This window comes from Barbus barbus (assembly GCF_936440315.1).
Source record: "Barbus barbus genome assembly, chromosome: 11".
Taxonomy (NCBI): Eukaryota; Metazoa; Chordata; class Actinopteri; order Cypriniformes; family Cyprinidae; genus Barbus; species Barbus barbus.
Genome location: NC_136739.1, coordinates 6,545,001 through 6,571,318, shown reverse-complemented (window position 1 = coordinate 6,571,318; position 26,318 = coordinate 6,545,001). Strand labels below are relative to the sequence as shown.

General features: G+C 39.2%; 1 protein-coding gene across 3 annotated transcripts in view; it reads right to left on the bottom strand.

Moving 5' to 3' along the window:
- Positions 1 to 8,892: 8,892 nt before the first annotated feature.
- LOC306877142 (unconventional myosin-Ib-like) overlaps positions 8,893 to 26,318 on the bottom strand; it is an 87,134-nt gene continuing 69,708 nt past the window's right edge. Inside the window, exons 18-31 of one of the 3 annotated variants that reach the window (XM_079428685.1) lie at positions 25,916 to 26,116; positions 24,852 to 24,945; positions 20,637 to 20,786; positions 20,463 to 20,531; positions 20,298 to 20,384; positions 19,979 to 20,065; positions 16,895 to 16,981; positions 13,498 to 13,572; positions 12,287 to 12,421; positions 12,057 to 12,163; positions 11,830 to 11,962; positions 11,242 to 11,394; positions 11,036 to 11,166; positions 8,893 to 10,947 (exon numbers count right to left, since the gene is read on the bottom strand). In XM_079428685.1, the coding sequence (XP_079284811.1) occupies positions 10,818 to 10,947; positions 11,036 to 11,166; positions 11,242 to 11,394; positions 11,830 to 11,962; positions 12,057 to 12,163; positions 12,287 to 12,421; positions 13,498 to 13,572; positions 16,895 to 16,981; positions 19,979 to 20,065; positions 20,298 to 20,384; positions 20,463 to 20,531; positions 20,637 to 20,786; positions 24,852 to 24,945; positions 25,916 to 26,116 (1,639 nt within the window). In that variant the 3' untranslated portion in view covers positions 8,893 to 10,817. The remainder of the gene's footprint in view (positions 10,948 to 11,035; positions 11,167 to 11,241; positions 11,395 to 11,829; positions 11,963 to 12,056; positions 12,164 to 12,286; positions 12,422 to 13,497; positions 13,573 to 16,894; positions 16,982 to 19,978; positions 20,066 to 20,297; positions 20,385 to 20,462; positions 20,532 to 20,636; positions 20,787 to 24,851; positions 24,946 to 25,915; positions 26,117 to 26,318) is intronic. The other 2 variants (XM_079428686.1, XM_079428687.1) reach the window with 2 other exon arrangements.

Below are 26,318 nucleotides of genomic sequence, written 5' to 3'. Positions count from 1 at the left end.
TTAAACATCGTATAGCCAGAGTTTTGAGAGTGCAGCGGATGTGAAGGACTATTGTGTGATAAGAGCTCACTCAAATACTGAGGTGCCAAACCATTAAGGGCCTTATAGGTAATTAGCAAGATCTTAAAAATCTATAAGGATTCCAGTGCACACAGAGACTGTAATCTGACTGATTTATTTTTAAAAAAGCGATGCTAGATGATAAGAAAGTAGTCTGAAGACCTGTGAATCAAATTCACTCAAAACAGAAGGTTCTTGTTTGCATATTAGAGTTGATAATCAGGGCTGTTGCTGGGAAGAAGTTTGTGACGTTTATCGGGGTCCCCAGTTGTTTGGGGGCCCATGGCAATTTCAGCAGGTTTTCAGATATATAGATATATAAAGCCATGACTGATATTTCCAATGCTGTAAATTACCCAGCGAATGACGGCATGCTCATGGGAAATATACCAAAAGTCCAAACAAACTGTAAAATTAAAAAGGTTCACTTTTTATCTGCATTATTTATACACAAGAGGGCGCCAGAGGCCAGTGCAGCTCACATTGATGGTTCAGGATTTGAAGCATCTTGCTTTTCATTCACAAACATTACAGTTGAAGCTTCTCTAATTTATTTGTTCAATGCTGAATAAAAAAAAAAACAGAACACAGGTGAGCTTAGTCATGTAAACAGTGCAATTGCTTTATATCACCAGTTATTTTAAGTGTAGTCACGGCTATCAATGAAATTCACAGAGACTGTGAAAAATACTATGGGTGGACTTTGGGAGTTGGTAATATTGGGGGCTACTCTTACAAAAAATATTTGGTAACTACTAAAATTAAACAATAGCACTGCAGGTTTATTGCATAATGAATTAACTTAACAGAGCACAATTCGAACACAGGATGTTTGGGGGCTGAGTTTACGAGCTCTTCTGGGTGTGTCTATGGGATGGCCTGTTGCAGGGGGTTTGGCCACCACTGTGTTCCCAGAATGCAAAATGGTGGGAACTTTGGGAGGGTAGCTCTGCAGTTGGGTGCTATTTTTAAACACTACATCCACAATCTGTCAAGGCCTACTCCACAGAGACCTGCCACCAGCAGTCTCCTCAAGCCACGGAATTCAACCCGGGACAACTCTCCTGATGTGATGGAAAACATCTGGTCTGAGCTGCACATAGGCAAGGGGGATCTCTCTCGTTTGCAGTTATTTGTAATTTTATGCTAAAAGATGTTTATAGAAACTACATTTCCTTGTGTTTTAACCTCCTATATTGGTGGAACAAGGTTGTCAACAGGTTAAATGGTTGAACATTTATACTGTTCTTCACCCAAGTTTAAAGTTCAGTCCCAGATAGAAAGGATCCAGTAAGCCAGTACATTTGGCAAATATGTGCGTTCGACAGGGTCATGTGCCAACTGCATATATATACAGTGGGGCATATAAGTATTTGATACACTGCCGATTTTTCAAGTTTTCCCACTAACAAAGAATGGAGAGATCTGTAATTTTCATCATAGGTACACCTCAACTATGAGAGACAGAATCTAAAAAAAATCCAGAAAATCACATTGTATGATTTTTAAATAATTAACTTCCGTTTTATTGCATGAAATAAGTATTTGATCACCTACCAACCAGCAAGAATTCTGTCTCTCACAGACCTGTTAGTTTGTCTTTAAGAAGCCTTCCTATCCTCCACTCATTACCTGTATTAATTGCACCTGTTTGAACTCGTTACCTGTATAAAAGACACCTGTTCACACACTCAATCAATCAGACTCAACGGGTGCTTCTCAATATCCCTCCTCGCTTCCTCACTCCTCCGTCCTCCATCCTATGACCCGGAAACCGATCGAGCTTAGCCATCTTGAAGGACATCTCAATTCTCTAATTGCACCGTGAGGAGGCGAGGAACGAGGAGTGAGGAGCCTTCCAAAGGAGCTATGAGCGAGGATACACAGGTGTATCCTATGCGGAAGTCTTTTTCATCGAAAAACCTGACGCACGTGTAAATTCTCCTCCCCCTTCTCATCTGTTGTAATAATTTTTAATTTATATTTTACCTTTGCAATTTAAATAAACCATACATGTCATATATTTCAACAGGGCATCTTGCTTTATTATTGTTTATTTTGAAAGTCTTAAAAAACAAACTTTAACAACATAAGGGCAGATCCATTTTGCGCAGCTGATGACGCTCTAAAGTGATGCTAAAGGGAGCGAGGATATATCATTTCACTTGATTCAATTCCTCCATCCTCGCGTCTTTTATGTGCATCCTTCCCTCGTATCCTGAAGGGGTGGAGCTAAGATGCGAGGAAAGGATGCAAGGAAAGGAAACGAGGATGCACAAATAAGAATTGAGAAGCACCCCTGCACAAGGCTGGGATGGGCTACAGCACAATAGGCAAACAGCTTGGTGAGAAGGCAACAGCTGTTGGCGCAATTATTAGAAAATGGAAGAAATTCAAGTTGACTGTCAATCTCCACTGGGGCTCCATGCAAGATCTCGACTTGTGGAGTGTCAATGATCCTGAGAAAGGTGAGGGATCAGCCTACAACTACACGGGAGGACCTGGTAGTCTCAACGGTTACCATTAGTAACATACTACACCATCATGGATTAAAATCCTGCAGCGCACGCAAGGTCCCCCTGCTCAAGCCAGCACATGTCCAGGCCCGTCTGAAGTTTGTCAAAGACCATCTGGATGATCCAGAGGAGGCATGGGAGAAGGTCATGTGGTCAGATGAGACCAAAATATAACTTTTTGGTATAAACTCCACTCGCCGTGTTTGGAGGAAGAAGAAGGATGAGTACAATCCCAAGAACACCATCCCAACCGTGAAGCATGGGGGTGGAAACATCATGCTTTGGGGGTGCTTTTCTGCAAAGGGGACAGGACGACTGCACCGTATTGAGGGGAGGATGGATGGGGCCATGTATCGCGAGATTTTGGGCAACAACCTCCTTCCCTCAGTAAGAGCATTGAAGATGGGTCGTGGCTGGGTCTTCCAGCATGACAATGACCCCAAACACACAGCAAGGGCAACTAAGGAGTGGCTCCTTAAGAAGCATTTCAAGGTCCTGGAGTGGTCTAGCCAGTCTCCAGACCTGAACCCAATAGAAAATCTATGGAGGGAGCTGAAACTCCATGTTGCCCAGCGACAGCCCCAAAACCTGAAAGATCTGGAGACGACCTGTATGGAGGAGTGGGCCAAAATCCCTGCTGCAGTGTGTGCAAACCTGGTCAAGAACTACAGTAAACGTCTGACCTCTGTAATTGTAAACAAAGGTTTCTGTACCAAATATTAAGTTCTATTTTTCTATTGTATAAAATACTTATTTCATGCTATAAAATGGAAATTAATTATTCAAAAATCATACAATGTGATTCTTCTGGATTTTTAAAAAATATTCTGTCTCTCACAGTTGAGGTGTACCTATGATGAAAATTACAGATCTCTCCATTCTTTGTAAGTGGGAAAACTTGAAAAATCGGCAGTGTATCAAATACTTAAATGCCCCACTGTATATATATGCAGTTGGCACATGACCCTGTCGAACGCACATATTTGCCAACTGTACTGGTTTACTGGATCCTTTCTGTCTGGGACTGAACTTTAAACTTGAGTGAAGAACAGTATAAATTTTCAACCATTTAACCTATCAAATACTTATTTGCCCCACTGTATATATTAGTGCTGTCAAATGATTAATTGTGATTAATCACATCCAACATAAAAGTTTTTGTTTACATAATGTGTACTGTGTATATTTAAAATGTATAAATACAAACACATGCATGTATACATTTAAGAAAAATATGTTGTTTATATTTATTTATTTAGTCATTTAGCAGACGCTTTTATCCAAAGCGACTCACAAATGAGGAAATAAGAAGCAATCAAAACCAACAAAAGAGCAACAACGTGCAAGTGCTATTACAAGTCTTGGTTAGCCTAACACAGTACAGATAATTATTATTATTTTATTTATTTTTTAAATAAAAAGACATATAAATAAAATACAATTTTAATAGAGAGTGCTACAGTTAGAGGGTCAAGTAAAGATGGAATAGATGAGTTTTTAGCCGTTTCTTGAAGATGGGTAAGGATTCGGCTACTCGGATTGAGTTGGGCAGGTCATTCCACCAGATGGGAACAGTTAATGAAAAATGCCGTGAAAGGCAGTCGTGGCCTAATGGATAGAGAGTTGGACTAGTAACCTGAAGGTAGTGGGTTCTAGTCTCGGGTCCGGCAGAGATTGTAGGTGGGGAGTGAATAACCAACACTCTCTCCACCCTCAATACCATGACTGAGGTGAGGCCCTTGAGCAAGGCACCAAACCCCCAACTGGTCCCCGGGCGCCGCAGCAATGGCTGCCCAGTGCTCCAGGTGTATGTTCACTACTGTGTGTACACTTGGATGGGTTAAATGCAGAGCACAAATTCTAAGTATGGGTCACCATACTTGGCCACACACCACTTCCCTTTAATGTGTTGTTCAATTGAAGAACGCAAGCTTCTAGAGGGCACAAAGTCTGAAGTAATGAATTCATGTAAAGGGGTGCGGAGCCAGTGGTGGTTCTGTAGGCAAACATTAATGCCTTGAATTTAATGCGAGCCGCTATTGGCAGCCAGTGCAAATTGATGAACAGAGGTGTGACGTGCGTTCTTTTCAGCTCATTAAAGATTAATTTTGCAGCGGCATTTTGGATTAATTGTAGTTGTTTAATAGTTTAATAGAATTGGCTGGAAGACCTGCCAAGAGAGCATTGCACTAGTTAAGTCTGGACAGAACAAGAGCCTGAACAAAGAGTTGTGTTGCATGTTCCGAGAGAAAGGGCCTGATCTTCTTAATATTGTATAATGCAAATCTGCAGGACCGGCCAGTTTTAGCAATGTGGTTTGAGAAATTCAGCTTATCATCAATCACAAGTCCAAGGTTTCTGGCTGTTTTTGAAGAAGTAATGGAAGATGAGCGTAACTGGAAGGTGAGATTGTGATGAAACGATGGGTTAGCTGAAACTACAATCAGTTCTGTCTTAGCTAGGTTGAGTTGAAGGTGATGGTCCATCATCCAGCAAGAAATGTCTGTTAGACACGCTGAGATGCGAGCAGCTATCGTTGGATCATCAGGATGGAATGAGAGGTAGAGTTGAGTGTCATCAGCATAGCAGTGATATGAAAAGCCATGTTTCTGAATGACAGAACCTAGTGATGCCATGTAGACAGAAAAGAGAAGTGGTCCAAGAACTGAGCCCTGAGGCACCCCAGTAGCTAGATGTTGCGACTTGGATACCTCACCTCTCCAAGATACTTTGAAGGACCTATCAGAGGTAAGACTCAAACCACTGGAGTGCGGTTCCTGAGATGCCCTTTCTCAATAGAGTTGACAAGAGGATCTAATGGTTGACCATATCAAAAGCAGCAGACAGATCCAGCAAGATAAGTAATGAAGAATTGGAAGCCGCTCTTGCAAGTCTTAGGGCTGTATATATATATATATATACACACATATACATATGAATATATAAATGTATAAACATAAATATCTTTAAAATATATACTGTATGTGTGTGTCTTATATATACATAATAAATATACACAGTACACATACATATATAATGTAAACAAAAACTTTTATTGTGGATGCGATTAATCGTTTGACAGCACACACATACATACATATATTTACCTAATATATATATATATATATATATATATATACACACACATCTACCTAATATATATATAAATAAATATATATATTTTTTTCTTATATTAGGTAGATATATGTAGATTTATATCTATAGATATATATGTATATCTATTTATATATATGTGTGTGTGTGTATGTGTGCATATGTATATGTCTATATCTATATAGATATAGATACTCCTCTTATGATCAGTGGGACCCCTGTGGAGAGGGTGAGTAGCTTCAAGTACCTCGGTGTAATCATCTCAAAGAACCTGACTTGGACTACACACATCCAAACAGGTTAAGAAAGCCAGGCAAAGACTGTACCATCTGCGACAGCTGAGGAAATTCAGGGTCTCACCAGCAATCCTGAAAACTTTCTATTCAGGGACCATAGAAAGTGTATTGACTCAGTGCATCTCAGTGTGGTATGGAACAGCTCCAATCAGGACTGCAAAGCACTACAGAGAGTTGTGCGCTTAGCTGAGCGCATGTCAGGGTCTGCTCTGCCCTCTCTGCAAGACATCTACCTCAAACGCTGCAAAAAAAGAGCTGTCAAAATCATCAAGGACTCTAATCACCCTGGTAACCGTCTATTCACTTTGCTTCCATCTGGTAAGCGCTTCCGTAGCCTGATGGCAAAAACTGAGAGACTTAGGAGGAGCTTCTTCCCCCAGGCCATCAGGCTCCTAAACTCTATCTCTGTGTCATAAAATCACTTGACTCCACGTAAATATCACTATATCAATAAGCTATTCATAATTTTCCTCTACCTAATATTGCTGCTATTCAAATACCCTTTACAACGTTTTTGCACATTCCTCTTTATTACTATTTAAGTCAACAACATACTGACCTGCACATTTATATTTTTTTAGCTTTTATTTTTTCTACTTTTCTTTTTCTTAATATTTGTATTCTATATAATTGCACTGTCCTTGGAGCGGACCTGACCTACATTTCACTGCTGGTTATATGCAGGTGACAAATAAAAAATCTTGATATATTTAGACATATGTATACAGTGGGTACGGAAAGTATTCAGACCCCATTCAATTTTTCACTCTTTGTTATATTGCAGCCATTTGCTAAAATCATTTAAGTTCATTTTTTTCCTCATTAATGTACACACAGCACCCCATTTTGACAGAAAAACACAGAATTGTTGACATTTTTGCAGATTAAAAAGAAAAACTGAAATATCACATGGTCCTAAGTATTCAGACCCTTTGCCCAGTATTTAGTAGAAGCACCCTTTTGATCTAATACAGCCATGAGTCTTTTTGGGAAAGATGCAACAAGTTTTTCACACCTGGATTTGGGGATCCTCTGCCATTCCTCCTTGCAGATCCTCTCCAGTTCTGTCAGGTTGGATGGTAAACGTTGGTGGACAGCCATTTTTAGGTCTCTCCAGAGATGCTCAATTGGGTTTAAGTCAGGGCTCTGGCTGGGCCATTCAAGAACAGTTACGGAGTTGTTGTGAAGCCACTCCTTCGTTATTTTAGCTGTGTGCTTAGGGTCATTGTCTTGTTGGAAGGCAAACCTTCGGCCCAGTCTGAGGTCCTGAGCACTCTGGAGAAGGTTTTCGTCCAGGATATCCCTGTACTTGGCCGCATTCAGCTTTCCCTCGATTGCAACCAGTCGTCCTGTCCCTGCAGCTGAAAAACACCCCCACAGCATGATGCTGCCACCACCATGCTTCACTGTTGGGACTGTATTGGACAGGTGATGAGCAGTGCCTGGTTTTCTCCACACATACCGCTTAGAATTAAGGCCAAAAAGTTATATCTTGGTCTCATCAGACCAGAGAATCTTCAGGTGTTTTTTAGCAAACTCCATGCGGGCTTTCATGTGTCTTGCACTGAGGAGAGGCTTCCGTCGGGCCACTCTGCCATAAAGCCCCGACTGGTAGAGGGCTGCAGTGATGGTTGACTTTCTACAACTTTCTCCCATCTCCCAACTGCATCTCTGGAGGTCAGCCACAGTGATCTTTGGGTTCTTCTTTACCTCTCTCACCAAGGCTCTTCTCCCCCGATAGCTCAGTATGGCCGCACGGCCAGCTCTAAGAAGGGTTCTGGTCATCCCAAACGTCATCCAATAAAGGATTATGGAGGCCACTGTGCTCTTAGGAACCTTAAGTGCAGCAGAATTTTTTTTGTAACCTTGGCCAGATCTGTGCCTTGCCACAATTCTGTCTCTGAGCTCTTCAGGCAGTTCCTTTGACCTCATGATTCTCATTTGCTCTGACATGCACTGTGAGCTGTAAGGTCTTATATAGACAGGTGTGTGGCTTTCCTAATTAAGTCCAGTCAGTATAATCAAACACAGCTGGACTCAAATGAAGGTGTAGAACCATCTCAAGGATGAGCCGAAGAAATGGACAGCACCTGAGTTAAATATATGAGTGTCACAGCAAAGGGTCTGAATACTTAGGACCATGTGATATTTCAGTTTTTCTTTTTTAATAAATCTGCAAAAATGTCAACAATTCTGTGTTTTTCTGTCAATATGGGGTGCTGTGTGTACATTAACGAGGAAAAAAAATGAACTTAAATGATTTTAGCAAATGGCTGCAATATAACAAAGAGTGAAAAATTCTGGGGTCTGAATACTTTCCGTACCCACTGTATATATATATATATTTATATATATATATATATATATATATATAGAGAGAGAGATAGATATACATATATATCTACCTAATATATATATATATATATATATATATATATATATATATATATATATATATATATGAAGAGTTCAGATGCAAAAGCCTCTAAGTGCCATCTGAAATTTTCCTCTAAAATAAGCATTTTTCTCAAGCTCTCCTGTGTAGGCTCAATTATTTCACTTTAATGCCAATGAAAATAACCTATTCATTGCCTTTAAAGTGAAATTACTGAACCTATACATGAGAGCCTGAGAAAAATGCTCATACTGCATGGCTACTTTGGTGCATTCATGTGTCTTATTTACTTACTAATACAGATTATATATTAGGAATTTACAATCAACAATTTATATTTTACAAAATATATAATTTATATTTTATAAAAAAATAAGATAAATAATTGTATGAACAGCTGTTCACACTGAGAAATGTGAAACGTTACTGATATACAAACAAAACAATTTTGAACATTCTACATTGATTCACTCATCTTTGTCAGAACACTATCAAATCAAGAAACCACACTGATTATCCAAAGTCATTTATTTATTGATTTAATAAAAAAAAAAAAAAAAAAATTACTTGTCATTTATTACACTTAGTATTTAATGAAATATTTCCATGTCTTTCAGAACAGGTTACATTTAGGCACACAACAATGCATACAATTATTTCCCTCTCTTTCAATTCCAACTCCTGACATGGAAGAGGAGGAGAACCAAGAGCTTACTGCATGAAAGACGGACACTATGAAGAATTCTAGATAAAGTAATTCAGCTTCCACAAATGTCCCGTACTGAAGATCATGATAATCCACTCCCCTAAACTCTAGCTATACTTTTACTGTAAAATTACAAAAACATATCAAAAAGCATTGTGGAACTGAAACAGAAGCAGAGAAGTTATTTTGGCAGGCCTTGTCTTCAGAAGTTCAGGAGTAAAAAAAATGTCCACTAAAACAATGCAAGAAAATATCACATTAAATACGACTGAAAAAAGTCATCATCCACGATCTTGGTAAACAACATATACTTAAGCATAGTGTATTGTTTGCCTTGCGTCCCAAGAATGCATGGCTGTTTGCACTCTTTAAAAAAACTAAAAATGTGGGTCAGAACTTAAAACACTGCATTTATTATTAGCAGATGTGAGCGAGCCAAAAATAAAATGATGCAGCCCACATTCCAGTGGCAAAAAAAGCATATAGATTTTGCCAAGAAACAGCTATAGGACTACACATATCACCTACTATTATTAGCCTCCTTCCACACAAGGTCCACACAAATTCTACAGCTCATATACATGCAGCTTTAAGTAAAAGGACTGACTGAAGCGGACTTGGCAAAGATCGTACCAGCGTTCAGGTTGTTAGCATCAGTTTTTTTTTTTTTTTGTGAGGCCTTCTGAAACAAGCGCTCACCAGTTGTCTTGACTACTGGTCTAAGTCAATCCAGATGTGAGAAGATCTTTACAGCACTGGAGATTCCATCATAAATGCAGGGCCATGATTGGTATTTGGACCCCATGAATTCAAATGATGCCCTGCATGAATATATATGAATGATGCAGGTATAGTACATCGCATTTCAGTGACATGCTAAAACTGGGGAAGAGGTTTTCATGATAATACCCTGATTTAATTATGTAATGAATTAAGCAAGCATTTATAAACATAATACATGTGAAAAAGCAGGATTTAAAATTATATTGTTTGGTATTTATCATGAAACTGAAAAGAATAATTATTATCTGGCTTATAAATAAGAAAGTGTCTGCACTATAACGTATACAAGATAATGTTTTTCTCCTGGGGAGGAACAGCAAAATGGCACAAGGTTTTGGATCGCAAAATGCCTTATCATTCGGCAAAAGTCAGATAAGTATTTTTATTTTTTTTTCAATAAATGACTGTTCTATACTAGAAACACACGATGAGTATAGAACAGAAAAATAAACAAACCAACCAACCAGTCTTTCCTGACCACCACCCTAGTGAAAAAGTGCAATCTTAAATTTTGTAGCTTTTCAACATCCAACAATACCTTTCAGCATCTCTATTTACAAAGTTTCTCCCAGCAAGAGGCTCATGCAAACACAATGGTTCAGAGACATGGCTATTGCTGAGTAGAGCATGAGGTGAGATTCACCAAGTGAATCTTCGGCCATTACCAGCCTCAAAGTATTTCACTGTAATCATAATGGTTATTATTATTATTTAAATTAAAGACTAGTTCTGATCAGTCCCATAAATTGGGAAGACAGAATGATGGACTTTCACCCCACTGTTAAAAGCAGGGAAGCAGTAAATTCTTTAGGTGCCAAAAACCTGTTGATTTGACTATTTAGAATCAGAAATGACAGGATCAACATAAATGCACGATCATTACGAGATTGGGGGAGAGTGAAGAATCTCAGAGACGACACCACTCAGTGGGCCGAGTCGATCGCTCCTTATGGTGACGGAACAGACACTTCCAGAAGACGGTTGTTTTTACGTTTACAGGCAACACCGTTGCCGTTCTTTGGTGTACCCTGGATGAATTTTACACACACTTTGTCCTGCTTGAACTGCACTAAGAACCTGAAAGGGAAGAGATTACAATAAAAGTAAGTTAAGCCACAATAGTGATACTGAGGAAACAAGATACACAGAAATGTTGGACACTTACTCATCTGAAATATCGATATTGATCTGGTTTCTGTCAGCTGAAGCAGCACCAATGCAATGAAGTTTGGTGATGATCTCAATCAGTCGATCACTGCTCAGCAGGAAGTCACCTTTGGCTGCAGATGTAGAACCCTAAAGAGAGATCATGTTCAATAGTGGTCCTGACTCACATGGTGCCCTACATGAGAGAATTATTGTATGTCATACCTCTTTGAGCTTGAGGGCGAAAAAGCCATCGCTCTGTGTGCTCACAGAAACACTGCTGAGGTCCAGCAGGGGAACGCTGGCCTTCACCTGGCCCGTCTTCTGATCAGCCAGAACCAAGCTCTTCTTGGTCAGGAGGAAAATTCTTGGAGCTCCCTAAAAATGAAGAAGTTGTCTTTAAAGGTAACGTTTAGGATGAAAGGACCTAAACTGACCTTACAATGCAAACATAGACATGTTTTGCCTTTGGAAGAACATTCAAAATTTGCAAGTTCATGCTGTCTACGGTAAAGTCTGATCCAGCACTTGTATTTGTCATGATTACTCACAGGTTCAGGGAATGGAACAAACAAAACCCCATTCACTAGACTACTATCCAAATTACATGTACCGTAACACCTGTTTAACCATAACTTTGGGAATTTGTCGAAAAAAAGAGGTTTGTATGTTACAGAGAGTTCAGTATGATTGATGGTCAAAATGACGGTCAACAACATCTTATCAGTACAGCGATTTGATTGGCACATTGGAATGTCAGTCATTTATCTGTCATACAGTAAATTCTACTGGCACAGAGCTAATTGTCCTTACCTTGCCATTGGCACGGTTGATTTTACTGACCACATCTGCTAGCAGAACTTTATCCTCTACCAAGCTGTTGAGCTTCTGGTACTTTGGGTTTTTGGTTATCTCCACATAGTCTCCTTTGAAAGGCTGCCCCACACTGTAAAGCAGAAGATGTGTGTTATATCAATAAAAAAAAAATTATATAGTAAACGTACAAAAAGGAACTTGGGTGAATTATTTTTTTTCCGTACCTGCTAGGATACAAGGCCTTCTTGTCTTTGAAGAGTTCACTAGCGGCAAGCTTCTCCTCATAGGTAGCCTTCTTCTCTTGTGTAAACTGGCTGCGGTATTTCTTACACTAATTGAAGGACACCATAAGGATAGATTTATTTAAAACCAGATATTACAAAGGTCTTAACAGTTAATTTGATATATATATTTATATATATATATATATATATATATAGATGTAGGCACAAACCCTCCACAGATGGAAAATCCTCCTGAGCTCTTGATGTGTCCCATCCAGGAAACCGTAGGGGCGAGCTGGCCAGCTTTTGTCCACTGGTGACATGGAAGGCATCTTTTTCTTCAAGCCCATGAAGTACTTCTGCATCTGTACACAAAAACTCACATTAGTCCCTTATGGGAGTATTTTCTTTCTTCTCGGGAGAATGATGAAAGGTAGAGAATGTGTCAGAAATCATTTCCTAGTGGTAGCACCAACTACTAATTGGTTTCTTATTGCACTAATTAATGCGTTGGGATAGATCAAGTGAACTAGATGTAAAAGACATAACTTAAAGGGATAGTTCACCAAAAAAAAAAAATGTTGTCATTAATTACTCACACTCACGTTGTTCCAAACCTGCAAGACCTTCATTTATCTTCGGAACCCAAATTAAAATATTTTGGATGAATTCCGAGAGCTCTCTCTCTCAACAATTCGTCTCCTCCATGTCAGCCTGGTGCCATTTTGGAGAGTATCACATACATAAACAATGTATCCGCGTAAGCACACACACCGTGAATACACACCCAGAGCAGTGGGTGAGTGCAAGGGTGACGCGGAGGAGACAAATTGTTGAATAAAGCCCTTATTTTTTTATTTTCTTTGCACACAAAATGTATTCTTGTAGCTTCTTGAAATTACGGTTGAACCACTGATGTCACATGCATTATTTTAATGATGTCCTTGCTATGTTTCCAAGCCTTGATCGTGTTAGGATCCTTGCTGTCTATGGGAGGGTCAGAGAGCTCTCGGAATTCATCAAAAATATCTTAATTTATGTTCTCAACATGAACAAAGGTCTTACAGGTTTGGAATGACATGAGTGTGAGTAATTAATGACAGAATTTTTATTTTAGGGTGAACTATCCCTTTAATTTGCACTTGTTGTATACATGGACTTAGCAGTGTGCCACTAGCTTGGTATAGTTGGTTGTGGGGGCAAGCATATTTGAAATGAAAGTGAAAAAGTGAAGCAGGATTTTTGGCTTTACAAAGTATGTAATAAACAAGCAATGCTTTCCCATCAAATGGACTCGCCAGAAACTGCAAAGACCTGATGCTGCACAGCTTGTAGTGATTTACATGGTAAACAGTGTTCCACCAACAAGTAAGACTACTTTTCCTGATGACTAGGTGATTAGCAAAAAATTGTAGGCAAATCAGCTACTTAAGTGACTTACAATTCTCTGGATGGTGAAGTCATAGATCTTCTTGCCAGCATTAGCTCTGAAGAACTTCCTATATTCCCGACGGACCTGTGAAAAAGTGTGTTTAATTTGTCACTTTTTGTATTGAAAGAGTTTTGTGATGACAGCAGGAATGGGACAGGACACTGTCAGGACAGACAAGTGGTTTGTGACAAACAGGGTCTTAACACCTAAAGAGCAGCGCACTGGAAAGCAAAGACACAAGAGAACTGATGCTGTGATCAAAACAATGAGAGATCCAGTCATACAGTACACCGTTATCTTTACAGAACCCGTAAAGGCAGAAGTCGCCCCTAAGACCCCTACATGAAAAAAAAAACAAAAAACAGTAATGATAGCAAAAACACTTATAAAACAACAACAACAAAAACAACAGTATCTCTGTAAAAGTCAATAGAATGTTAGGAGCAGCATGCAGACAGGACAGGCACACAGAAACAGACAGAAAACATGGCTGTCCCAGTGTTGGGCTACTAGGGCAAAGTTTTAGTCATTAATAAATTGATGTCATCTCGCAAGACAGACTTTGGGCATAAAGCCTGGCTTATCCTGTAGCTCATTTTGCACGTGGCAGCTCCCTTAAATCACGTCATAATGGTCTGTTATGCAGAAACAGTGTTGACTTTTTGTCAGAGTTTCCCTCTATTTAAAGGTAATGAGCACTTAATTAAAAAAGTTACTTAGGATGGTTATTTTTGTTCTTAAAATGATTTAAAATAAGACAAAACTAGGTTTAAAACCTGCAAAAAAATCAATACGTATCTCTTGTATACATACACACACACACACACGCTGTGTGTGTGGTTTTTGTGGTTTATGGGGACTCTCCATAGGCGTAATGGTTTTTATACTGAACAAACTGTGTGTGCTATTGCCCTACACCAATCCTACACCTAAACTTAGCCCTCACAGGAGACTTTGTGCATTTTTAGATTTTCAAAAAAAAAAAAAAAAAAACACCATTTAGTATGTTTTTTAAGCCTTTTGAATTACAGGGACATAGGCAGTGTCCTCATAAACCACCTTCATATTGTAATACCTCTGTCATACCCATGTCATTATACAAATTTGTGTCCTCATAAACCACATAAACATGCGCACACACACACACACACACACAGCCCTCCAAAAGTGTTGGAACATTAAGGACAAAATTGCTCTGTTAGCTGTGGAGTCAAGACATTTACAAATACGATTAAAAGATGAATATGAGACAAAACTACAGAATGTCACATTATTGGGTGATTCAACACAGATGTTTTACCAGCTATGAAGTTCAGCACTTTTAGAGTTTCATCCCTCTTTCTGATGTGAACATAAGTATTGGGACAGTTGCCTCACAGGTCTTTCTAAGTGATCAGCTGTGTCCTGTTGCATTAATTTTTCAGATATTAAAAGCGGGGAATGTGTTGTATCAGTTATATCCATTACTTCTGTATTCTGAATCTTGCATTCAATGACGACACCCACAAACCAGGATGAAGATGAGGGAGCTGACTTTGAGAGAAAAGCAAACAATTTGGATGCTAAAAGAAAAGAGGAAGTCAGATAAAGCTATAGCAAAAACAAAGGGCACGGAGAAATCAAGAGTTTGGAAACCACCAGCAACCAACAACTACCTGATCGGCTGAGAAAAACAACAGTAGTTGATGACAGACAAATCATAAAAGCTGTGAAACTGAATCCTAAAAGACGTGTCTGTAAAATCACCAGCAACTTCCAGAAAGCTGGGGTGATGCTCTGACAATCTACTGTCCTCAGGAGACTTTGACACAGAATTACAGATGCTATACAGCAAGATGCAAACCTCTGACCAGCACCAAAAATAGAAAGGCAAGATTAGAGTTTGCAAAAAAGCACAAAGGTGAGCCAGAAGAGTTTTGGAACTGTGTTTATGGACCGATGAGACAAATATGAACCTTCATCTAACTGATGGGAAAACAAAAATGTGGAGAAAAAAAGGGAACTGTAATGATCCCAAGCATACAGCCTCATCTGTAAAACATGGTGGAGGTGGTGTCATGGCATGGGTATGCATGACTGCCTCTGGAACAGGCCCTCTCAACATTACTGATGACTTAATGTATGATGACAGTAGCAGAATGAATTTGGAAGGGTACAAAACCATCTTGCCTACCAATATTCAAGAAAATGCCACCAGATTCTTTGGGAAGTGCTTCATATTGCATCAGGACAATGACCCAAAACACCCTGCCAGTTCAGTCAAGGAATTTATAAGGGCAAAGATATGGAAAGTCTTAGATTGCCCAAGTCAATCTCCAGATTTAAATCTGATTGAACATGAATTTCACCAGCTGAAGAGGAGAGTAAAGGCAGAAACTCCCTAAAACAAGCAACAATTGGAAATGGCTGCATTAAAGACTGAGAAAAGTATTTCAAAGGATGAGACCAAGAGTCTGGTGATGTCTATGGGTCACAGACTCACTGCTGTGATTGTGCACAAGGGATCTGCAACTAAATAATAGCTTTTAATCTTTTATATCTGCCTTATGCTAATAATAAAATGTGACATTCTGTAGTTTTGTCTCATATTCATCTTTTAATCATATTTGCAAATGTCTTGACTCCACAGTCAACAGAGAAATTTTGTCTTCACTGTTCCAATACTTCTGGAGGGCACTGTATGTGTGTATGTGTGCGTGTGTGCGTGTGCGTGCGTGCGTGCGTGCATGCATATATATATATATATATATATGTATATATGTATGTATATATGTATATATATATAAATAACCATCCTAAGTATATATTTATTTATTTAAAGAATAGTAGACCAGTTAGATAAATTTTATAGTGTTAGCTTCAAAAAGTTATTTTATAATTACCATTAGTACTTTTTTCATATATGCATGTCAACACTGCATTGACCAATCAGCATCAGTGATCAATCTGTTTCATAAATTACAAATTAAATTTTAAAGAATGGTCCCATAGACATGTGCAAAACACCCACTGACCTTAACAGCCCCTGACAAACACAGACGTATCATCAGACAGCCTGTGCAGTGTCATACTGACAGCTATTTTGCCCAGTGCCAGTTTTAGGAATACAGAAGGAAAAGCATCTGCCTCCGATCTCTCCAGAGGAAGCTTTTCTAAAACCCTGGATTATGAAAACAGATTTGATTCTGCATTATGGAGACACATCCAGTATCTAAAGCCTTACTTTGCCCTCGCTTATGACAACACTAATGTGCATCACTGCCTTGGATGCTAATGGACCTGTGGAACTGAACTCTGGGGTTAGATTATATTGTTAGTTCATAGCAAAGAAGCTGGTTTAATGCGACAGAGATGCTTGGTTATGTGCACGCTTCCTACTCATGCCTGGCAAATGGTTGGAAGATACCTGTAGTCCCAACCAGTAGGCCCAAATGACAGCAACGGCGTGCTTACGCCTGGCTTCCTCCTTCAAGCGTTTGAGCTCTCTACGTGCCTGTGAAAGAGGGAGGAAGAAGGGGATGAATGCAGAAAGGAGAGAAAATATTTGTAAAAAGCGGAGCGAGAAGGAGCAGCATAACACCAGGTCCACAGATAGGCACACATCACACAATATTACTGGCTGGTAAAGAAACTGTGTTTGCTGTTGGTTAAGACAGATGGACATTGTTGAGGTTTTCCTGTGGAGAGCACATTTCTTTTCATGGGGTTAACAAAATATGAGCAAGAAGAAGGGAAAAAGAGCAATAAAAAAAAGTAATAGTACAACTGCTCTCTTAAATGCGCACAACACACAAACACACAGTAAAACAAGTCACATCAACCTCAACAAGGCAAAGGCCACTCAGATTGGGTGGGAGGAAACAGCAGTGCAGTGCAATCCCAACATGCAAAGAGAAGTTCACACGGGCTTGTAGATGGAATGAGATGACTTTTCTCATCTATAGGATAAAAACTACACCAGGGAGACTCAACGTCCAGCCCACAGGCAAAATCCAGCCTGCCATGAGGTTACTCAGGCAATCAAAATGCTTGTGTTATAATTAACCAAAATGGTGACAGGCAAGTGCATCAATTATATGTCACAGCATTGGTTTCAGACAGGGTCTAAAACGTACGTAATATATTTATATTTAATTGATAATCAGATAAATTTAGGTTTCGCAATTCATCAAACCATATTTCCTTTTATACTAATCAGGATATTTTCATAACTAACTGGTCCATCATGACACTGGCATAAACATACAAGGCTCGTCCAAGGCTATCTGGGGTTTTTGGTTAAACACATTAAAACCATATTACAACTTTATCAGGCCATTTAATTGACTGAATCTTAATTAGTTTGCTTTTCTACAAAAAAGGCCACCCAAGATATGAAACTGTCTATGGTTATTGTTGTGAATGAAAACAAAAGAAAAACATTGTAAAAACTTTTATTGTAATCTCAAAAAATAATTAAAAATCTATATAAAATAATACAATTAATTACAACTAAAATAAATTTAAAATCTTTTTAGTCTACGATACTTTGTAAATTATAAAACTTTGAAAGCCTAAATATTAAAGTAAAAACAAACAAAAAACTAAGAAAAAAAACTATACATTTATTTATATTAATATCTTACAGTTTTCTGTAAAACTAACAAAAAACCTTGCTACAAAAATGTGCATATCCCTGATTTATGCCCTTACTGAATATTGTAAGATATGACCAAACACATGGGGTCCAGACCCACTCCTAGAGAGTGCTTAATAAAATGGGGCACTTGGTATGGACAGAGGTCGTACCAGCTGTGATGCCAGCCTGCTGTGTGGGAATCGGCCTACAGGGTGCCCGTCTGGATGAGCTTTATTCCATCGGCAGTCAGAGGAAAGAGGCTTAAAAGATCGCATTCAGTTCTGCCCCCAACGCAAGACACGCCGACCCTGCTCTCCCGGTTCCCATCCTCTGCCATCTCATTCATCTTATTTTTACAATTGGCTACAATGCAAATATGATTCATGCTGTGATGTCCTGAATGTGTCGGCATGCACAACGGATGGGATGAACTCAGGGAACATGGGTCATGATCCACCTCAGGTACATATGGAGGTGTGAGATGGGTTAAATGGAGGATGGGATGCCACACAGACGTAGCGGTGAATACCTTAGTTCCTTGCCAGCAGGCCCAAATGACAGACACGGCCTGTTTACTGCGAGCTTCATGCTTTAAGCGCCGCAGTTCTCTCCGAGCCTGTTCAGTGTGGCATTTTTTTAAAAGAAAATTAAGAGGATGGTGGAAAGGTATTAAGAACAGACGTTAAAGACAAGACAAGACTGTTGTAAATCAGGACATTTCAGAGAGACAGTAACTTGTCATTCTTGCTTATCAGCCCTATTAATGTAACATTCAAATGACTAAACTGACCTTCATCGTGCCTTGTCCTGTTAACATTTATATCAGCATATTGGCCACGTCTTTTATTGTTTCAATTGTGAGACTCTGAGAATAACCACATAGGCAGCCAGGACAGACATCAGTCACTATTTAAAAACAAATGGCTTGCTACGAGATAACAGCTGGTAGGTGTATTTATCAGAGTTCAGAATTCAGTTCAATTAATGGTGGGGAAAAAAAAAAAAAAAAAAAATCTGTTTTATATTTATTGTTAGAAAACAGCTCAAAATATTACATCTATTTCCATTTTAATTTCAAAATAGTTTTTTATTATGCTGCTATGAATGGATATTTTGTGGTACTCTCTCACAATTTAAATCTGTCGTGATGGCTGTTTATTCTCCCTCTGTTTTAGAAATATGTCTAATAATTGTCATGTAAAAGAAAATAAAAAATCAGGTAATTTGTGGTTTAGATTGATTCTGCATCGGCATAGTTAGCCCAAAGTAATGACGTAATTTCCCATGTTTTGTTTCAGCACTTGTGTCATTTTGTTGGACTTATTACATTTCTGTTGAGTGACTCATTCCTCAAACTTTTGTTATAAATCACAATTAGGGTGTGGCAAATACCATTCAAATTCAAAACTAATCAGCTCTGGCTGAACCTGAGGTTGTAAAAAGTTATTATAAAGTCAAAGATAATGAATGTCATGAAAGTAAAAAAAAAAAAAGTGCAGTAGAATAAAGTCAGTATAGTCTTGAAACTTTAAAACATGAAAGCAGAAACATATATCTAAAATGCACACAAAAAAGCATTTCAATATTGTTCAGGGTTATGAGGTAGAAATTGAAATCGGTTAGTTTTAAGAACATAAGATTCATACATGCACTCAAATTCATACACGTTTTCATACTTCGGAACAGATGTTTCACCATCTGCCACCACAATGTCAGCAAAAGAACAATATGTTAGTATTTCCCGATTATTTCTCATAAGATGCTACCTACAAGATGATAAAACAGTTAGTCAAAGCAAACAAAAGGGATGTCATTCACAGCTTGGGTGAGGCGGGATGGGAGATGACTACGTTTGACAGGCTCGTTAAATACCTTAGTTCCAAGCCAAGCTGCCCAAATGACAGACATGGCGTGTTTATTCCGTGCCTCCTCCTTAAGACGCCGCAGTTCCCAGCGAGCCTGCGGATGTTAGCCGAGGAGGGCCACGTGGAAGCAGAGACAGGATGGCAAAGGTTAAAGTCAGAAATGTGAAAAGAAGAGAGTGATTGAAAAGACTAAGTCACATCAAAAGCAGAAGTGAAATTAGGACTTAAGGAGAAAAACAGAGCAAAAGCAGTGGAGAAGCTCCAGCATTGAAAATCTAACCGACAATTCACCATATCCTTTTTCAAGAAGAAACTGTGTTCAGTACCTGTGTTCCATGCCAGTAGGCAGAAATAGTTGTGACAGCCTCTTCGCACCGCTTCTTGTGTTTCAGCTCACGCAGAAGCTTCCGGGCCTATGAAAAGGGGGTTACACAGTGAGGAAAGCCCTTTGTTTGCTAAAGGAAATGACATGCAGTGCACCTGAAACCAACCTTCCATCCTCTGATGAATGACTGAACCACTAAGGCAGAGGATCTGATGTTCTGGTACTTCTTTTGTTGCTGCAATCAAGAACAACCAGCAATTTTGACTTTTAAAAAAGTTCTGCCTCTTGATCCCAGAAACAATGAATGTTTTCTGTGGCAGGTGCAGTGAATGTTGCTAACCGCAAATCTTCGGTACCAGGCGGCCACCACCACCTGGCTCTTCTTCAACAGGAGAAAGTGAGTGCGGCACTTCCAACCACGGTAGATCTTCTGGATGAGTGTTGCCAGATCCTCTAGGCACTGCCTCCTCTTCTCTTCCAAGAAGAAGAGCTGAAGAAAAAAAGGGGTTTGGAGAAATCAGTATCAAACACAAAATCAGCCTTTTACAAACCTGATATAAACCACACCCATATCCACATCTCCATTCAGTTTCAAACACAACATATGCATTAATATTAAGTATAAAACTTCCTTTATTGCTGATGCATCTCAGCACCGCACTGATACGTCATGGTGGACAAGAGCAAAGACATTTATATAACACACACACACAAAAAAAAAAAAAAGGTTTCCGTCTTCTCTTTCCATACTTTCAGCTGTTGGCATTGTGCTGATAGCTACGTCATTACTTTAGCAGCTGATGTAGATAAACACTGTATGAATGAACGGATCAGATTTCATCACTTGCAAAATGATAGTGCAGACAGTCAGTCTCAGATTTGAACAAGATCATATTTGAAAAACAAATCAGATTTGTGAGCAGTGTGAGCAAGCAAGATACATGATCAAATTCCCAAGGATAAGACCGTGAGAGCCACACATTTGATATAGAGAACTTTTGTGAGACCACATGATGTCCTTTTTATATTCCACAGGATTCTGATGATGATGATCGCCAAGACCAGCAAAATAAATTCCAGCCATAGTGGGACTAGCAACCTCTGGTATTAAGTAGCTGTTGACAGTGTCTGCCAAATTGGTCTGAACAAAATTTATATAGTTATAGAGCTATAGTTTACTCCTTTCCCACCTTCCACACATTAGACCTATCTGGAGCTTTCAGCACAGAAAGGTGGTTCTGGGCAAGAAAACTTGGCTCCTCTTACCCTTTTAAAGCAGCTGGGTTTCTTTTAATTTGTGAACAATTATTTTATTTTATTTAAAGGCAAACTGAAAAATAACTAATATACATGAATGCATAAATTATACATCAAAAGGAAGAAACAAAAGATTCAACAATGTAAAAAGCATGCAGCAGTGAGAGCAGTTAAAAGTAAGTTCCTTTGTTGTGGAGATAGAGCCAATCCAGAAAAGCCATCCAAGAAGATTAGATCCGGAGTCAAAACCACATCCTTTTTCAATAGGAATGACACGTCACAAGCAAACTGAGATCAGGAAAGAGAAAGTGCAGAGCACTCCCAGAAGAAAGAATGCAAAAATGCACCGAGTGCCACAAACTGGAATATGGGGAAGGTGACACATGTATACAGAAGTGCTTCAATGGGGATGGACAATGTCCATGCAGCACTTTCCAATGGATCATCCAATGACCCGAGTCCCTTGAGGATGATGTGATTGTCTCCCAAATTTGATCAGCAAATAAAGTTTGTAAGTCACCATTGATATTCTTAGAGCAGTTAGTTGTTATGGATAATGGTTTGTATGATTGTATAAAGGAGAAGAGAGTAAATAACTGAAGCAGAAATAACAGAATTATCAGTGGGGAGAATTACTTTTCACAAGGGATTTACAGACTATTCTGTCAGCATTATCACCATTTCTGTGTAAAATTGTTAATTTTTTCTAACAATTATCAAAACACCTTTAGTTTTAATGGCAGTCGCAGCAAGAGAGATCACCTCGTAATATTTATTATTGCATCTATGAACATCATCCTTCCACAAATGAGCTTCCTGGATTAAAGCAATGTCAACCTTTTTTCGTTGGAATAGTTCTAAAAAACCTGTATGTTTATGGGAGCTATTTAAACCATTGACATTACAACGTAGTATATTAATTTCAGTCATTACAATCAAACAAATAAGTGAACTGAACAAATGAGACAACGTAATACCACTGCAAATGAATTCTCTCAAGTCTGCCTTTAAAAACCCATTAACCTAAAGAAAACCCACCCCATAAAACTTTTACAGACTGGATTGAAAACCCCAGCCTGCCGCCCTCCCGTTTTAGTCAGTGACATTAACTTGACAGCCATTACCATCATGTACATTGAAAACAGTACATTAGTGATACCAAGTGTCCTAGCTTGCATGAAGAACTGCCAGTAGATGATTGTCACATGAAGTTCTAGATCAGTAAATCAAAAGTCGAGCCACTCGGTATTATCAAACCCTTATGCCACGTCCATCCCGGGAGAATGAGGAGCGGGAATGGAGCACAGGAATTGACGCGCCTCGTCCGTTGAGTGCATTAGTTTGGTCTCGCCGTGTTTCATGACGATCTTCAGAATAGCTGGATACTGAAGAAAGGTCTTCAGTCCTGCCTCTTTCAATTCCTTCCGTATTGTGTTGAAGGAACTCCGCTTCTTTGCCATCGGGGGAGAAGCTCAACATCGCACCGTCATTTGCTTTCACAGGATCGTCTTGCTTCATTAAGGATCAAATTTCTGTTGTTGTAGCGTAACAGTTTGAAGAGAAACACTCGCGGTTTGGAGTGATCCATTGAAGCTCTGGAGTAAACTCGTTGTGCATATTCAATCTCAATATCTTTGCCCGCACGCAATGGGATCCAAATCGGCAGTGATTGTTTCAGAAAACCAATCGGGTCATCTCTCGGCCCCTTCAGGTAGTCCCAGCAGGCGGAGATTACGGTGTCTGCTGCGGTCCTGTATATCAATCACTTGTTGTTCGAGGGCATCGAGATGCCCAGTGTGTTCGTTGATCACTTTTTTCTGCTCTCTCTGTTCCCCGATTAAAAAGTCAACTTTAGAGCATATATTCTGGATTGTAGTAATGTGAGGCGAATTCGGTGCGCATTGCTGCTAATTCAGCCTTCAAAATGTCCTCAAATCGCTTTATAGCGATCGCCATATTGTCTGCTTGGCCCGCCGCAGCTGCGGGTTTTGTTTTCTTCTTAATTGGTGAGGATGACTGTGTGACATATCCAGACCAACGACAAACTAAAAAAACTACCCCAAATGTAAGAAAAGTCGAACGACAGTAAAACACAGGTTACATACACGGAGCTTGGCTAATGTGCGTCTTGGCTCATGAAAACGTCACGTGATCCCCCGCAGCTGGGTTTCTTGAACCAATAATTGCTGATGTCAGAGGCCAACAGCAACAACTCAAACATAAAACTAAACTAGTTCCCTTACATTGTAATCAATAAACTGGAATAAATGAGTTCAACAAATGGTTAAATAAGTTCTCAAATCCTGGAGTAAAGGTGTGGTCACATTATTGTAAATTGCTCAATTTTGCGGCAAAATATGTCCACTGGCAATAGTGTAGTGATGTATAAAGCACAGCTGACAAAGAAGCCATTTTCAAATCAAGCAGCTTTTTGTTGGTCAACAAAGTGAATTTGTGTGAACAGCTTGAACGTGAGAAAAATCTGTGTGGAGAACTTTTCATTGTCAGGATTGTCCGGATTGCTGTTGAAATGACTGAATTATGCCTGCAAAATTTCACTGAGCAACGATAAATGTGGCCGCACTTTTAGACTCGTATCCAAAGATTGTGATGTGCTGTTTGTCTATGGCCAGGTTATGTGGAAACAAATTCTATTACATCATTGTTAATCTCCCACATCACTGGAAATACAGGTGAGCGAGTTTGTAGATCCCTTGTCCAAGCACCGGCTTTGGCACCAACAACACTTTAGTGGAAAAGAGGTGAAAGATGACTAGACTACATTAAGGCTGGGCAGAAGTCATCCACTGGCTTTGAACACACATCTGGAGATGGGAGATTATGCAGGAGGAATGGACAAGGATAAGATAAATGCTCAACAGTGCTAGATTGGTGACTGACGCCCAGGCCTCAATACAGGGGTTTCATGGGGTCCTCTGGAATTTCTCAGCTGGAGTCTCGTTTCCCATGCAAACTGACAAACAGTGGAGGGGGGATAAGTGAAACCACGTGTGACTGCCTGTTTGCGTTTCTTTCTTTCATGAGGGCGATTGCTACTAATTACACAAGAGAAGCCTGAAGGAACATGACTTCCTGCTTGAAAAGCCTTGCAAAACCCTTAAGAGACCACACATAATACTTCGACTGGCCTTTTGATTCCATATATCAAACTTACAAATCCAAGCCATCCACCATGCTGGAACTGGAAAGGAGCCAAATGATTTATTCACCATGTTTCTCACAAGGAACACTGCATCAAGATCACAATCAATGATCTTTAGGGCAGTCACTCACTCACCGTTCTTGGGTTCCTGATGAAGATCTTTGAACGTCCGTAGGCAAATTCCTCAGCAGGAACCTGCAGACCTTTCAGGAAAACTTCCACACCCTCCCTGATAAGAAAACAGTTCATGTCACAGAAAACAGAAGTCAGTCAACCATGCCATTTACAAAAAGTTTATTTGGTACGTCCAAAAGTCTGAGATCACTAGTGAAAATGCTGCTGAACAATAACAATTTGAGTATTAAAAAAAAAAAAAATATCACCTGATCTTTTAAAAGAGACACACTTGAGCTGACAAGGGTGCCAAAGTGTTTCATTTTTTAATATGCTTTTGGAAGATGCTTTTATGCAAACAACTTCTAGTTATATATTTTGCTAATATGCTTATTCTCTGGGAATTGAACCCACAACCTTGGCACTGTTAGTGTCACACTCTGACAAATCTACACACGTTCAAGATTGCAAATAGTGCAGAATATTTATTAATATTACCAGGTTTAAAGAAAACTGTTATTTTGAGTGCAGTTTTAGACTGTGGACTGAATATACCCACATCACCGAACAGACAGCAACAAAAGTATGATTTAGCACAGAAACATGCACCATGTGAGTGATAACACAGTGTTTGAGTGATCTGAATGAAAAGTAAAACACAGTCTAACCACTGTCGGCATAGAGATGATAACAACATTCCAATGCAAGATCTCAATCTCCATGAACAATAAAGATTGTCCTATCAAAATTTAGTGAAATGACTCAGTGTCCAGAAGTGACATAGTTATGATGCCCAATTCTGTCTTGGCATGTTTGCCATCAGATAGAAGTAAATAATAAAAAAAGCTGTTAAACCTGAAAGGAATGGAGGGAGATTTAAGACAAGAAACAGCATGTTTAAATATCTAAGAATCAGTATAAAAAAGGTCATGCAGGTGGAGGTACAGTCACTTAAAGAATTGCTTAATCTCAAATGTGATGACAGTATAATGACATCAGCTGAACAACATGTTCAGAAAAACAGTGAAGCCAGAAGAAGAGTTCTTTAAAACAACACAAAAACACAGGATCATTGATGGTCTAACCTGGCTGGGCCCTTCCAGCGGGGCCAGGTCTGCTTGCAGAGCATCTTGTAGCGCTCCAGACAGGGCTCGTAGGACTGGCGGAAAGCATAACCAGACCTTCTTACGCGTACATTCTCCATCAGACCCAAGTAGCGCACCTGGTGACACACTAGTGAGTCTGTGAAAACGTGGGCTGCTTTCTTGTCATTGGGTTTGATGCACCTGAAAAACAACAACATGTATCAACATTCTCAAACCTGAAAAGAAATGTAAAAAAAAAATTGATTGGGAAAACTTATATATAAAGACAAAATTGAGACATTTACAAATATGATTAAAAGATGAATATAAGACAAAACTATAGAATGTCACATTTTATTATTGGGTGATTCAACACAGATGTTTTACCAGCTAAGAAGTTCAG